A 14,141-nucleotide genomic window follows, 5' to 3' on the forward strand; every position below is an offset into this window, starting at 1 on the left:
AGTTGGGTAGACCCAATGAACCCAACCCAGTTGGCATGATCAGCCCACAAGGAGGGACAGACCTTAGCCAGCAATTCCTGTTGCAACAAGGAAGGGCTGGGGTCGGTCTCCTCCTTTTCAGCATCCACCTGTAAGACTGCCAGGACCTCATTGTGACTAGGACCAGGCACGTCTAAATACACGCCTCCTGGGGTACAATAGATGGTACAATTTAATTTAGAGCAAGCCTTTTCCCAAAGTTAACCGGTGAGCAAGGACTGAGGAGGAAGGCATGACGGTCAGACAGAGGGCCAATAGAAACAGACAGTGGTGAAGTAATGGGGTGGGGAATAGCAGTATTGCCCACCCCTATTGCATTCATGATCTCAGACGTTACAGGGAGGGAGGGAAAGTCGCTAGTGTGGAGAATAGACCACAAAGTGCCAATATCTAGCAGGCAGGAGGTAGGGGTGCCATTAATCGCACAGGTTACATATGGTCCAGTCTAGTCCGAAGGAATAAGCAGAGCGATGATGTTACCAGGCTCCTGGCTATCCTAATGGCTACGAGGGAGTAAGGGAGCTGGGGAAGGGGATGACGGTGGAAAGACAGGGTTAGTGGATCATTTCAGCTGGTAGGGACAGTCATTTTTCCAGTGGCCCTTTTGCTTGCAATAGTGACACGTGCTGTTATTTTGGTTTTGGGAAGGTGGGCAGAAGAAGGGATTACGATTCGGCCTCCCCCTTTTCCCCCACAGTGGGTGATTGTTGCAAGGTTCCTGCATGTTTTGGGCCTGGAAGGTCATTAATTTAGTTTCTGTGTCATCCTTTTTCTTTTCTAGGGGGCCATGATCATGTTGGGCAGCTGCTAAAATTTCATTTAGATTTTTTCCTTCCCAGTCTACAAGGCCAATTTTTAATTGGTCTCCTGATCGTGGGTTGAGGCCTTGAACAAAAGCAGCCACCATGGCCGGTCGGGCACGGTGCTCGGCATAGTCTGTGCAGCCACCATGGCTGGTCGGGCACGGTGCTCGGCATAGTCTATGCCAGAATGCCTTTCAAAAACTTGCTTAAGGTGTTGCATACAATCAGTGGGGTTTTCTCCTTTACAGGTGCTAATTTTAATCCAGTCTGCCTTCTTTTGGCAAACTGTGAGGACCGCATCCAGCAGTCTGTCTCTTATCACCTCGATTCTGGTCTGATTGTGGCCTGGGTCACACGTGGGCCACCAGGCTTCCTCTTAAAGGTTTTTCAATGTTTCTCTGGGCAAGACTCCTCTTACAAGTTGGTTTAAATCCACCCAGGTGGGGTTATAACAGTTTATGACAGTTCTTAATTCTTCTTGGAATTTAACAGGATCTTCTCTTATTTTTGGAAACTTTTCAGTGAAATGATACAAGTCCGTGGGAGACCAAGGTGCGTGCAAAGACACCAAGGTTTCCTGACCCAAAGAGCCTATGCCCAGGAGTTGGCACAAGGGGAACATTGCCTCACCATGGGGAGGCAAGGTTTGAGGGGTGGATCCCTCTAGTATTCCTCGCCAGCCCAGTTGAGTCTAAATCTGTTATTAAGCCTTCTAACTGATCATACAGACAATGAGCTGTACGTTCTAGGGCACTGACTGGGCTTTCTGAGGACTTTACACATGAAACAGAAGGTGACAGCGAGGTTTCTACTTGGGGTAGGAGTTCCTGGGGCGGGGGCTCCTGACCAGTTCCAGCCTGGCCGGGCTGTCCTTCACCGCCCTGCGCTGTTCCAGCCTGACTGGATGGTCCTTCACCAACCTGCGCAGGTGGTGCAGGGACAACCAATTGTCTGGACTCTAAATATAGATCCTCGGGTGGGGCTGAGCTGGTTCCCCTAAGAGGCCTTGAAGGGTAGAGAAGTATGTGCTGGCCTGCAGGAGTTTGGGGAGGAGCCAATTTCTCCCTTGCCTCTTTTAATTGTGTTTTAAGTTTCTCCTGGGAGTCCTTGAGACTCCTCATTTGAGATTCACGATGCTGTTTCTGTTTCTCCATATCAATCAAAATGTGTATCAAACTGACCTTCCCCGACTTTATTGGCCAGAAGTGCGTCTCTGAAGTGCACAATTTTGTCAAGGTCAAAACTTCCCTCTAGGGGAAACTGTAATTTTGAATTGTCTTTGGTATACCCATTCCACTTGTTCAGAAACTTGCAAGTGAAGGACTGTAATTCATGTACATGGAGTAGCAGGTGTGCCTTTCAGCGAGGCGATGGTCCCTTTGGACCCATCAGCTCCCGTTTCTCCCAGTTCTTGGCAAGGCAGAGATCACCTTGGACCCTCCGGCCCCCAGTATCCAGATCACTTTCACTCGGGTCACTCACACAGGGAAAGCTTATTTAGGACGTCCATGACTCTCCTGCAGCCCCCTTCAGCTAAGAGCGTCGGCTAGTCTCAGAGAGAACAGCGCTGTTTACTCTGGTGCTTCAGGTGAGGTGATCAGCGCAGTCAGTGGCTCATGAACCACCTTCAGGTGGGAACAGAGATGGGAGGAAAGAGGTCATGGGAAAGGACCGTCCAAGGACAGGAAAGCCTGGGGTCACACAATCCTAGCAGGACCCAAGCAGGCCCCTCGCCAGTCAAGCCATGCAGAACGAGACTGCCTCGGTCAGGGCCCCCCTTTTGGCGGTCACAGGGCTTGCATTAGAGACCTCTCTGGTTACGAGCTGGTGGGCTTCGCAGAGAGCTCTGGGCATCTTCCTGTGACCCTCACTCACACAGCCACACCCAAACAGAGTCCTACCCAGCCACCCATGTGCCTCTTCCCGCTGCAAAAGGTCCAGATCCACCGTGCAACTCACTCAAAACCAGAGACTACCAGCCATCCTCACCCAGAACCCAAATAGAGGTCCACCTTTCAGATGGTGACCGGGTCCAGTGGGGATCCGTCCACGGTCCTCCGGTCCGGTGGTTTGCTGTGGATCCAAGTCATGGCATCAAGAATTGCTGTTGAAAAATTACCACGTGTGGTGTTTGGATCAGAACAGCCTGAGGCTCCTTTATTACAAGCGTGCAGGGAGAGCCAGCCAGCCTAGCTGCCAACCCCCACCCCCGGAAAGGAAATACTGAAGCTTATATAGCTCAAAACCACAATCAATTACTCGCAATCACAGGTGGCAATGTTCACAGCCGTCTGCGAGCGCAGCTGCAGGGCAAGTGTGTTTTTAGCCGTGTCTTGGAGAAGCTCAGGCGGCTCTGGAGAGATGGGATGTAGCCTGTGCCCCCAACAGAGTTTATATACCCGAGCCACTCCAGGCATTCGCCGGGAGGCTGCCAGACCCAGTGCCAGCATGGTTGGCATGATCAGCCCACTAGGAGGGAGGGACCTTAGCCAGCAGTTCCTGTTGCAATGAGGAAGGGCTGGGGTCGGTCTCCTCCTCTGGAACTGCCAGGACGTCACTGTGAGCAGGACCAGGCACGTTCAGATACATGCCATCTGCGGTACAGTAGATTGTACAATTTAATTTACACAGCACATCTCTTCTGAAAAGATCAACCTCTTACTGCTCCAGTGACACAGAGCAATGCAGGGGGTGGAGCATATGCAGGCTGGTGAGGCAAGTTTAGCAGAGATCGCTCATCCCCAGGGAAAGAGAGACACACAGTGAGCTGAATAGGAAAGTGCGCATCCAGTGTGCATTTCAAGATGCCTCCAGCGGCTGCCCGGTTCTCCATGCACGATTCACCTTCAAGGGCTCAAGCGGAACTTAGCTGGAAAATACAATTCTTTGCTTGTAGCCAAATGGTTCTAGGCACTGACACGGGAACACACAGGGAAATGCAGCAAGCAGCAAAGGCAGCTTGGGGTGATGGGGGGCAGGGTCTTGCACACGGCACAGAGGTCTCCCTGCAGAAGAGGTGATTAACGATCCACATTTTTATTGTAACACACACCCCAAAACTCACCGTCTCCCTGAGCAGGTGGCAGTCAGGCCCTCTGGCAGGCTCAGAGAGCACCTGCTCTGCTGTACTCAGCACCCTAACACACTGAGCGGCCCATCTCCCCCTAGTCTCTCTTCCTGTCTGAGTCCCTGCAGTCACAACCCTTGTTCTGACCAAGCCCGGGGCTGCCCCATCCCCTCCCCATTCATTGAAGGGGTATGTTGGGTTTTGCTACCTAAAACCACCCTTTTCCTGCAGCTCCCTCTCCTTCCGATCTCACATTCCTAGGAGCATCTCATCTGTCATGGCCTTTCTCAGGCACTGTTTATATTTATTTTATTTAACCAGCATATTTGGCAATAGCCACTTCTGTGTTGGCGAGTCACCCATTGACAGAGACAGTCACTTGCTCAGACACAAAGCGATGTAGGACTCTCCTACCGACTTGTCTCCCTGGGAGTTTATTCTGCCTGGGTGACACCCACATGCCAATATTTAGCCTATGGAGTTCTCAATCCCAGTCCAGGACCCTGGACCCTACTTCCTACCCTCATAGCCACCTCCAGTCATTACATGTGCGCTGAGCTGAGCGCAGGGTCTCTCTGGGGTGTAAAGGGGACACCTGTCCCCGAGGGACATCGCCATGTGCTGAGCGCTCACCCCCTGGCATCTCATATACCCGCCCTGGGGAACCTGCATGCAAATCCCTGCCCGGGGGGGTCCTGTATAAATACCAACCCCTGGTTCTAGGAGCCCCAGTCCCTCCCCAGACACAGAACTGCCCCGTCCTGCCCTCTGGGGAATATCCCTCATTGCATGAGAAGGAGAATGGAATCTCTGCTGCTTTTCCTTTCCCTGCTCTCAACCCTCACCTGTGAGTGTCTCTGGGGCGTGGTCTGTGTGTGTGTCCGGGGGGTTAGGGGGAATTACGGGTGGCTCCATAGATGCGTTTGGTGGCTAATTCTGTGCTCGCTTTCTTTCCCTTACCCCAGGTGTCCTGTCCCAGGTGCAGCTGGTCCAGTTGGGCCCAGGAGTGGTGAAACCAGGACAGACCCTCACCCTGACCTGTGCTGTCTCAGGTGCATCCATCACTGACAGCAGGTACAGCTGGAACTGGATCCGGCAGCCTCCTGGAGCAGGGCTGGAGTGGGTGGCAGGGATTTATCCACATGGTGGGAACACAAACTACGCCCCGTCCCTCCAAAGCCGAACCACCGTCTCTGCAGACCCTGCCAAGAACCAGGTCTCCCTGCAGCTCCGCTCGCTGACAGCTGCGGACACCGCCAGCTATTACTGCGCCAGAGTCACAGTGACACAGAGCAGAGCGGGACTGGCACAAAAAATGGGAAGTGGTTTCTAAACAGCCGAGTGAGGCCGGAGTTACCGGGACAGTTGAACCCCCCAGAGACAGAGACACGCAGTGGAGAGAACACGACAAACAGATATTTCTAAACATGCCTCCAGCAGCCACCTAGTTTCTCTGGTTCCCTTGGAGCTGCCTCAGGGATCACGTCAACCTCACCAACAACCCACAGTCAGATCCCGGTCCCAGCGCGTTCTCCTGAGTCCCGTTATAGTGCCTCGTCCTCTAGCCCAGGGGTGGCCAACCTGGGGGGCCGGAGTCGCATGTGGCTCTTCGGAGGTTAATATGCGGCTCCTTGTCTACGCACCGACTCCGGGGCTGGAGCGACAGGCACCGACTTTCCAATGTGCCGGGGGGGGGGCTCACTGCTCAACCCCTGGCTCTGCCATGGGCCCTGTCCCCACTCCACCCATTCCCATCCCATCCCCTGAGCCTGCCCAGCCCTCGCTCCCCCCACCCCCAGAGCCTCCTGCACACCACGAAACAGCTGATCGGGAGGTGCGGGGAGTGAGGGGGGGCACTGATTGAGGGGGCTGCCGGTGGGTGGGAGGCGCTGGGAGCAGAGCGGGGAGCTCATGTGGGGCTGCTGGCGTGTTACTGTGGCTCTTTGGCAATGTACATTTGTAAATTCTGGCTCCTTCTCAGGCTCAGGTTGGCCACCCTTGGTATAGACCCTCCCCACAGCCACCTCCTTGCATAGATTTAAAGGAAGGGAAGCAGTGAAGTCCTGCCCCTGCCCCGTGCAAAGGTACACAGGGACCAGGACTCCTGCCATGCACGAGGGCAGTGGTTCTCAACCAGGGGTACGGGTACTCCTGGGGGTACGCAGAGGTCTTCCAGGGGAACATCAGCTCATCCAGAGACTTGCCTCATTTTACCACAGGCTACATCACGTCAGTACCAACTTCACTTCCAACCGCCGTGCTCCGTAGTTCTTTGGTGGATGTCTCGTTCCGGCATTGCTGCCATGACAGCCTCTGTTCAGGCAAAGCCCAGACGTTGCATCTCCTCTTCCTGCCCCATCCCCTCCCTTTCCATTAGAGATCTCAGTCTGTTCCCAGTTCTCTGATACCACAAAGGAAGCGTTCTCTCCCTGCAGCTCTGGCTCCTTCCGCATCGGGCATTCCCAGGAGCATCGCTCCACTCCATGGCTCCTGGGCTCTGCCTCACGCCCTAGGACGACAGGGGTGACTGGCTCCCCTACCCACCGGACAGCGCTGCCTAGCTAGACCTCTCCCTGTTAGAGTATCTCCACTGGGTGAAACCAACAGCCAAATCCTGGTCCCAGTGAGTTCCCCTCAGTCCCAGTCCAGGGCCCTGTCCTCTGGACCCTCCAACCCACCCACCCACAGCCACCTCCTCCCACATGTGCGCTGAGCTGAGCACACGGTCTCTCTGGGGTGTGAAGGGGACACCCGTCCTCAAGGGGATATCGCCATGCACTGAGCGCTCACCCCCGTCATCTCTTATACCCACCCTGGGGAACCCACATGCAAATCCCTGTCTGGGGGGGTTCCTCTGTAAACAGAAATCTCTGGTTGGAGGAGCCTCAGTCTCCCCCAGACACAGAACTGTCTGGTCCTGCCCACTGGGGAGTTTCCCTCTTTGCATGGAAATGAGAATGAAATCTCAGTTCCTTTCCTTTCCCTGTTCTCTGCCCTCAACTGTGAGTGTGTATGGGGCAGTGGGGAAATTGGAGACAGACCCATGGATTTGTTCAGTGGCTAATATGATCTTTGCTATTTTCTCCTTTTTCCAGGTGTCCTCTCTTGGGTGCAGCTGGTCCAGTCTGGCCCAGGGGCGGTGAAGCCCGGAGAGACCCTCACCCTGACCTGCACTGTCTCCGGTGTCTCCATCTCCGCTCAGTATTATTTCTGGCTGGATCTGCAGTCCACAAGGGCAGGGGTGGATGGATGGTTATATCCATATAGTGGGGGTACAAACTATGCCCTGTCTCTCCAAAGCCGAGTCACCATCTCTGGAGACACTTCCAAGAACCAGGTCTCCCTGCAGCCACGCTCACTGACAGCTGCAGACACCGGCACCTATTACTGTGCCAGAGACATAGTGACACAAAGAAGAGCCAGGAATGGCACAAAAGGGGGAAGCGGGCTTCTCAGAGGCTTTAATGCCTCATGCCTCCCATCATCTCCTAGTTCTGTAGGAATGTGAGACAGGATTTCACTCCAGCTTTCCAGGACATGACCTTAAGCTCTGACACATTTTATACGGAGGCCCCTGGGTGGGTCATTCTCAGTATATGGAACCGCTCTGAGAGGCCCCTTTGGTGAGTGACGGGTATTTCCCATGTACTACCACAAAACTCTTCTTTAAAAGTCATTTAAGTTTGTGGAAGTGCCACACCCAACCACCCAAACCTTAAAGGGAAGTGAATGCACAACTGCGCAGGCACTTGGCTTCCAACTCAGACTTCTTTGAAATTCAATAGTCTGAAAACAAAGAAATGAGAAGCAGGGCAATCGTCCATCCTGGCGCTTCACATCAGCTTACAAGGAACACCCTTTCTAACTCCAACAGACAAAGAAACACAGTGCACACCCCAATTTCATCCAGCTCCTCCAGTAATGCCAACCCTTGGCTAATAATGTCAACTACAGCCAAGGAAGTTTCCTCCTATACACACACACACCCACACACACACAAACATAAACACATGCACACATGTACAAACACACAAATACATAGATAAGGAAACACACCCATATGCATAAACACACACACAGCACATGCAGACTTTCCCATTCACCATTTAGAAGCTATCTAGCATTAACTTAAAGATTGCAAGTGACAGAAAATCCACCATGTTCCCAGGAAAATTATTTTCAATGATTAATTCTCCTCGTTAAAAATTTTCACCTTATGGCTAGTCTTCATTTGCTGTCTAGCTTCTTCCTCTAGCCTAGCGGTTCTCAAACTGGGGTTGCTGTTTGTGCAGGGAAAGCCCCTGTCGGTCTGGGCTGGTGTGTTTACCTGCCCCGTCCGCAGGTCCAGCCGATCGTGGGTCCCACTGGCCGCAGATCGCTGCTCAGGGCCAATGGGAGCTTCTGGAAGTGGCGCGGGCTGAGAGACTTACTGGCCACCGCTTCCAGCAGCCCCTATTGGCCCAGAGCAGCGATCCGTGCCCAGTGATCGGCCGGACCTGCGGACGGGGCAGGTAAATACACCAGCCCGGCCCGCCAGGGGCTTTCCCTACACAAGCAGCGACCCCTGATTGAGAACCGCTGCTCTAGCCTTTGAATGGTCCTGCCTTTGTCCGCTGGATTATAATACCATCGACAGTCAGAAATCTTTGAAATGGGAAAGAAGAACTGAGTGGAAACAGGAAGGTGAATTTCCCTTAAAGTCACTATTTTAAGGTCAGTATAATTTACTCTGAAGGGTTTATCAAGCTGAAAGCTCAGAGATGAAACATTTGAGACACTCAGATACCAGAACAGAAGACAATCACCGTGTCTTGCTGAACACAAAGATAACTGAAGAGATACCAGATAATCATTATATTGATGTGTAGGAACGAAGGAGCTACCGGGCCAGTCTTGTCTAGTAATTCATCACCAGCAACAGCTAACACCAGCAGTGTCTGAGAGCGGTGCAAGAGTGGCCCCCAGTGGACGACTGTGGCATGACTACCCGTGGAGGCTATTTCTTCCTAAACTTTTCAGGTTTGTGGGCTCAGAAAGAAGAAAGAAAGAAAGAAAGAAAGAAAGACGGATTCTATCTATAGCTTCAATTCTTTGCATCCATCTCTAAAAAGTAGAGACGTTGCAGTGCCCAGCTAGAGATGAGGTAAAGGACATTTGGTACGGTTGTGTATCACTGTGTTACTGGGCAGCTGGGGCTCCACAATGACACACCTCATATCAAAAACCTAAGCACACTGGCACTCCTTTGAGAAAAGACAGACTCAGAACAACTTCCTATTAGGCTCAACATTTGATTTAAGAGCATTGGGCCTCAGCTGGTGTCATTCCATGCACTTCCATGAAGCTATATCATTTTAAACCCCAGGGGGACCATTTCATTGATATTATTAAAGCAGTGCCTAGTTATTATTATATAGGTAGCACCCAAAGGTCCCAACCTAGATCTTCGTCCTATAGTACTTGGCACTGTATATAAACATAGGAAGAGATAGTTCCTGCCCCAACATTCATTGCAATCTAAACCTGGGTTTTCAAAGGAGCCTGAAATTTCAGAGCCATCTGGGCTCTTCACTCCACTCTGTGTTCCTTTGAAAAATCCAGTCTAACTATGCAAGGGGAATGGAGACACGAAAGGTGAAGTGATTTGTCCAAGATCAGACAGGGGTCAATGACAGGTTGGGAATGGAACCCAGGTGTCCCAAATCTAAATCCAGTGCTCTACCCAATCATTCCACTCCTCTCCAAAGAGTCAGAGATTTTAAGCAGACATACCTTCTGAAGTGCTGTCTCACGTTGGTCCTAGAGTTCTAAAAGATCTCAGCTGAATTCAAATATAGGAATTGCCTTCATGTCTCCTACCACTGTTCTGTCTCCAGTCGTGGTGTAAATCTCCTATCTCGGCAAGAGATTTGGTATGGGCATGCATCACTGTGTATGACAGTGGCTACCACGGTGACAAAAGCTATTATAAAAACCTTGTTCTGCTGGCAGCTGTGCAAAGCAGCCCAATTTCAGGTGACTGCTAGGTTAGTATTCCATCAGGCGGAGCCAAAGGCTGATATTTACAAATCCATCTAAAAACTTTCGATGCCAGGTTCTCAATGAAATGAACAGGAGCTTCCAATGGGAGTCAGGAACCTAACCTGCTTATGCACTTTTGCAAATCCAACTAGATACCTCTCTGTACCTTTTGGTAAATGTGACCTCTAATCCTGCAGAGGCTTTGAAGAATCTCAGCCTATATTTCTAAGTAGAGTTGGTCCAAAAAAAAGGAAGGGAAAAAAGTTTTCAGAAAAAGTTTTGGGAAAAATGTGTCCCTTTTCATCAGATATTTCAGATCTCTGTTTCTAAGTTTTGTTTTCTTCTTTCCTCTGAAGAGAATGCATCAGCCTTGTGTCCTGCCTTCTCCTGAGAGTCAATAAAATACACCTCTCTACCGGTAACAGGAGAGATCATGCTGTCCACACTCTGACTAGCCCCTAACCCCATGAGTAGTTAGTTAGGGCTTTAGAATCTGGTCCAAGGAAAATAACTTGCCAACTGTCTTTGTTGTGTTCACTTCAGAATTCTCTTATTCCCCTACTAATCTTCTTCCATGGAAACGAGAAATAAAGCTTTTCTCTCCTACTGAGATTTCCCTGTTCTGGACAAGAAATTTCTCCAATGACATCTTGAAAATTGTTAGACCAGAATGTCACTCTTTATCCATACCAGTACTTCCCAGTTTACTCAACCACTCCAGAACTGGGTAGGACACATTCTAGCCTGGACTGATTCTCATTAAGAATATCAGAACTGTGTTTTCCCAGTTTTGGAGATATTAAGGCCAGAAAATATAAATTAGATCACCCAGTCTGACCTCCTCTATAAACATGGGCCATAAAATTTCAGCCAGTTACTTCTGTGTTGAGGCCAATTACATGTGTTTCACTAAAGCATATTTTCTAGAAAGGCATTCAGCATTGATCCAAAGACTTCAAGAGACAGAGAGTCCATCACTTCCCTTGACAGTTTGTTTCAGTGGTTAATAAACCTGACTTTAAAAAACCCAGTGCCTTAGTTCCAGCTCGAATTTGTCCGGGTTTAACTTCAAGCCATTGGTTCTTCTTCTGCCTTTCTGTGTTAGATTAAAGAGCCCTTAATACCTGGTATCCTTTTTTATAAGGTAAACATATTCAGCTCCTTAACAGCTCCTTTTTGTCCTGAGAACAACAAACATTGGGGGAGGGGGGAAAAATGCAGCATTTTTCTATTTTGAATAGATTAAATCTACCTGTTTCTTCATGTTTCTTGCTTTTTATATCCTCTGTCCGTCACTGTAGAATGTTAAGGCTCGTTGTGAATATCCAAACGAAAAGAAAATGATACAAGCTTGAAGAAATTCTCCATTCACCTCTCCGACACCTGCAGCTCTTCACAACTAGATGGTTGAACAATCCAAAACTGTATTGGCCAAGTTAGATGAGATAGAAGAGATTTTTGTATGGCTCTGTACCATTGTGTGGTATGGAGTAGCAACTATCACAGTGAAAAGTCCTCTGTCAAAAACTTGATAATTTTAGAAGCTATGCTACAGAGCCCAACAGAGGGCGCACGCCTACATTTTCAAATTCTTTGCCATTGGATGGCAGAGGATTTTGTCTGACCGGATATCGCGGGGATGGGTGGATGGCTACCACCGTGACAACTCCTCCCATAAAAACCCTAGATCTGGTTAGTAGCAGCCCAAAGAATTCAGGCAAGGAAAATTCTCATAGACTTTCCATCACAGCAAAAAAAAAAGGGGGGGGAGCTCCCAGGGGAGGGAATAAATGTCCAAGTGTGCACCTGTAACAACAAGCTGTGCTTCTTCCACACTGGGATTTTCCAAGGGGAATCAGGCACAAACCTTGGGAGTTAGGTGCCGAACCTGATCACCTAGCTGCATCTTTAGCCGCCTCCTTTCCTTTGTGGATCTTGCCCCTTGAAATTCCCAGCCCATATGGCTAGCGAGACCACTACATATTACTTTAGAGAGGACTGAGGCTGAAACTCACCCCTATCATTATGGGCCCTAAGACTTAGAATGCTACGCTACCCAGCCATGAACTTTAGCTCTGTGAAATTCCTTTGAAAATCCCACCCAGACTCAAGGTAACTTGGGTACCTTCCCTGTGAGTTCCCATCCCGTCAAAGGTTTGGGTTCTTTTAAGTTTCACCTTAACTCTGGATTTCTTGTGGGAGTTTCAATGGTGTTTTTCTTTTCAGAATATTTACATATAAGTCAGTTTCCCCCATCCACATCCCCCCTTCGGTCTTTCTCTCTCTGTCTCTCTTTCTCCCCGCCCCCACAACCCCCACACCTGAGTCTTATATCAACCCCCATCGCTGCAATATCTACTTCTCATTGGGAATATCCACCAGAAAAGAAAACAATCTGATCTTGGGGACGTTACTAATTGCCACATGCAATTCTTTGGAACGTAGTGGAAGAGCTCTGCAAAAAGGCATTGACTGGGTTGAATGGTTCCGCTTTTCGTGGAGGAGGTTTTTGAACAGTTCTGTATCACTGTGCTGGGTGGGGGGTACCTCCCACAGTGACAAAACCCCGAACAAAAACCCGTGTCCAGGAGCAACAATGCAAAGAAATCTCTCTAGCAGGGGTCCTGTCATCACAGAGTCTGGGCATCTGACAAACATGAATAAATGTAGACTCTCAGCACACCTGCGAAGTAAGGACAGAAAGACACAGAGGAGAACAATGACCCCCCCCACTTCACAGGGAGATGCATTTACATATCTATCTAAGCCACTTACATGGCCCTACTACCATAGTACCTACATACCTCATAATCTTTAATGTTTTGATCCACATTATCCCCCTGTGAGACAGCTGGAGACGCAAGGAAGAGATACTAAGTGCCAAATACGTAAAGGAATTGGATGCCTATCTCTTTAGAAAGCTAAACACCTTTAAAGGTCTGACGGTAGGTGAACTTGCCCAAGGTCAGATATGTGATCTGTGTCAGGACAGGGAATCAGACTGGGATCTCCCAAAGTCCCAGGATCAGGTCATAAGCACTGGACCATCCTTTCTGCAGATGGAGAAGTGGAGTCATAGAAAGATCGAGGATCAAATCTCAAAGCTCAGTGAATCTTCTCTGATGGAAGGAATCTATCTATTTCCCCATCTTTTGGCCACCCTTCGCTGCAGAATGTAAGGCTCACCGTGAATGTCCGACAAAGAATAAAATGATTTGAGCTTGAAGAAATTCTCCATTCACCTTTCTGACATATGCAGCTCTTCACAATTAGAGGGATGAACGACCTCAAGCTGTATTTTCCACATGGATTCCCTGGTAAGACCCAAAAGATTTTTGTATGGCTCCGTAACACTGTGTCCTACCAGGCAGTGGCTACCACAGTGAATAGTCCTCTATCAAAAACACAGTCATTTCAGCAGCGATGTGGAGCCCAACAAAGGGCATGCTCCAAAAATATTTGGTCACACTAACATTCATTGCTATTGGCTGGCCAAGGATTTTGTACAGCTGAGTAGCACGGTGCTAGATGGGATAGCTACCACAGTGACAAATTGCCTAGCAAAAACCTAGACCCTGTTAGAAACTGCACGAAAATACCAGGCAAGGAGAGTTCTCACACATGTTTCTATCACCGCAACAATTGCTCCCAAGTGAGAAAATAAATATGGAAGCATACGCCTCTGACTTCTTCTGAAATATCTCTATCCCCAGGATTTTTTGAGGGGACCTATGAGAATCAGGTACTAACCCTAAATCAATGGGATTTGGGCACCCAACATGCTTAGGTGCCTTTATAATTCCCACTGCACCAGTAGGCATCTACAAAACTTTTGTCAATCTGGCCTGAGGGATTAAGGACCTGAGCCAAAATCCATTGAAATCCAGGGGAGTGTTTCTATTAACTCCAGCTGGCTGCAGGTCAGGTCCTAGAGACTTACCTACACTGGTACAAGAAGTGTGTAATAGAGCCATGACTTCAACCCAGCTCACCTAGCTCCCACTCCAGTGCAGAGGCAAGGAAGCTGCCTTTGAAACATTTTCCCATCACACCAACATCCATTCCCCTGAGACAGGGGGATTTTGTATGACTGTGTACCACAGTGATACTGGGGGGAGTAGCTACCACAGTGAAAAATCCCCTGTCAAAAACCTGAAGCGCATTAGCGATGGTGATGAGAAGTCAGATGACATGGAATCTGCTCAGATCTT

At 49.6% G+C, this 14,141-nt stretch overlaps 1 long non-coding RNA gene and 1 gene segment (V, D, J or C); one reads left to right on the forward strand and one right to left on the reverse strand.

Annotated features, from left to right (window-relative positions):
* Window positions 1–14,141, reverse strand: part of LOC120380482 — a 28,437-nt gene that overhangs the window by 4,624 nt on the left and 9,672 nt on the right. For both annotated transcript variants that reach the window (XR_005587777.1, XR_005587776.1), the window contains one exon: window positions 2,855–2,946. This is a non-coding gene — a long non-coding RNA (uncharacterized LOC120380482). The remainder of the gene's footprint in view (window positions 1–2,854; window positions 2,947–14,141) is intronic.
* LOC120380459 lies at window positions 3,970–5,261 on the forward strand. The segment is given in 2 exon segments: window positions 3,970–4,756; window positions 4,875–5,261. Coding segments are annotated over 2 exon segments (426 nt in total).

This window comes from Mauremys reevesii, linkage group 13, assembly GCF_016161935.1.
Source record: "Mauremys reevesii isolate NIE-2019 linkage group 13, ASM1616193v1, whole genome shotgun sequence".
NCBI classification, from domain to species: Eukaryota; Metazoa; Chordata; order Testudines; family Geoemydidae; genus Mauremys; species Mauremys reevesii.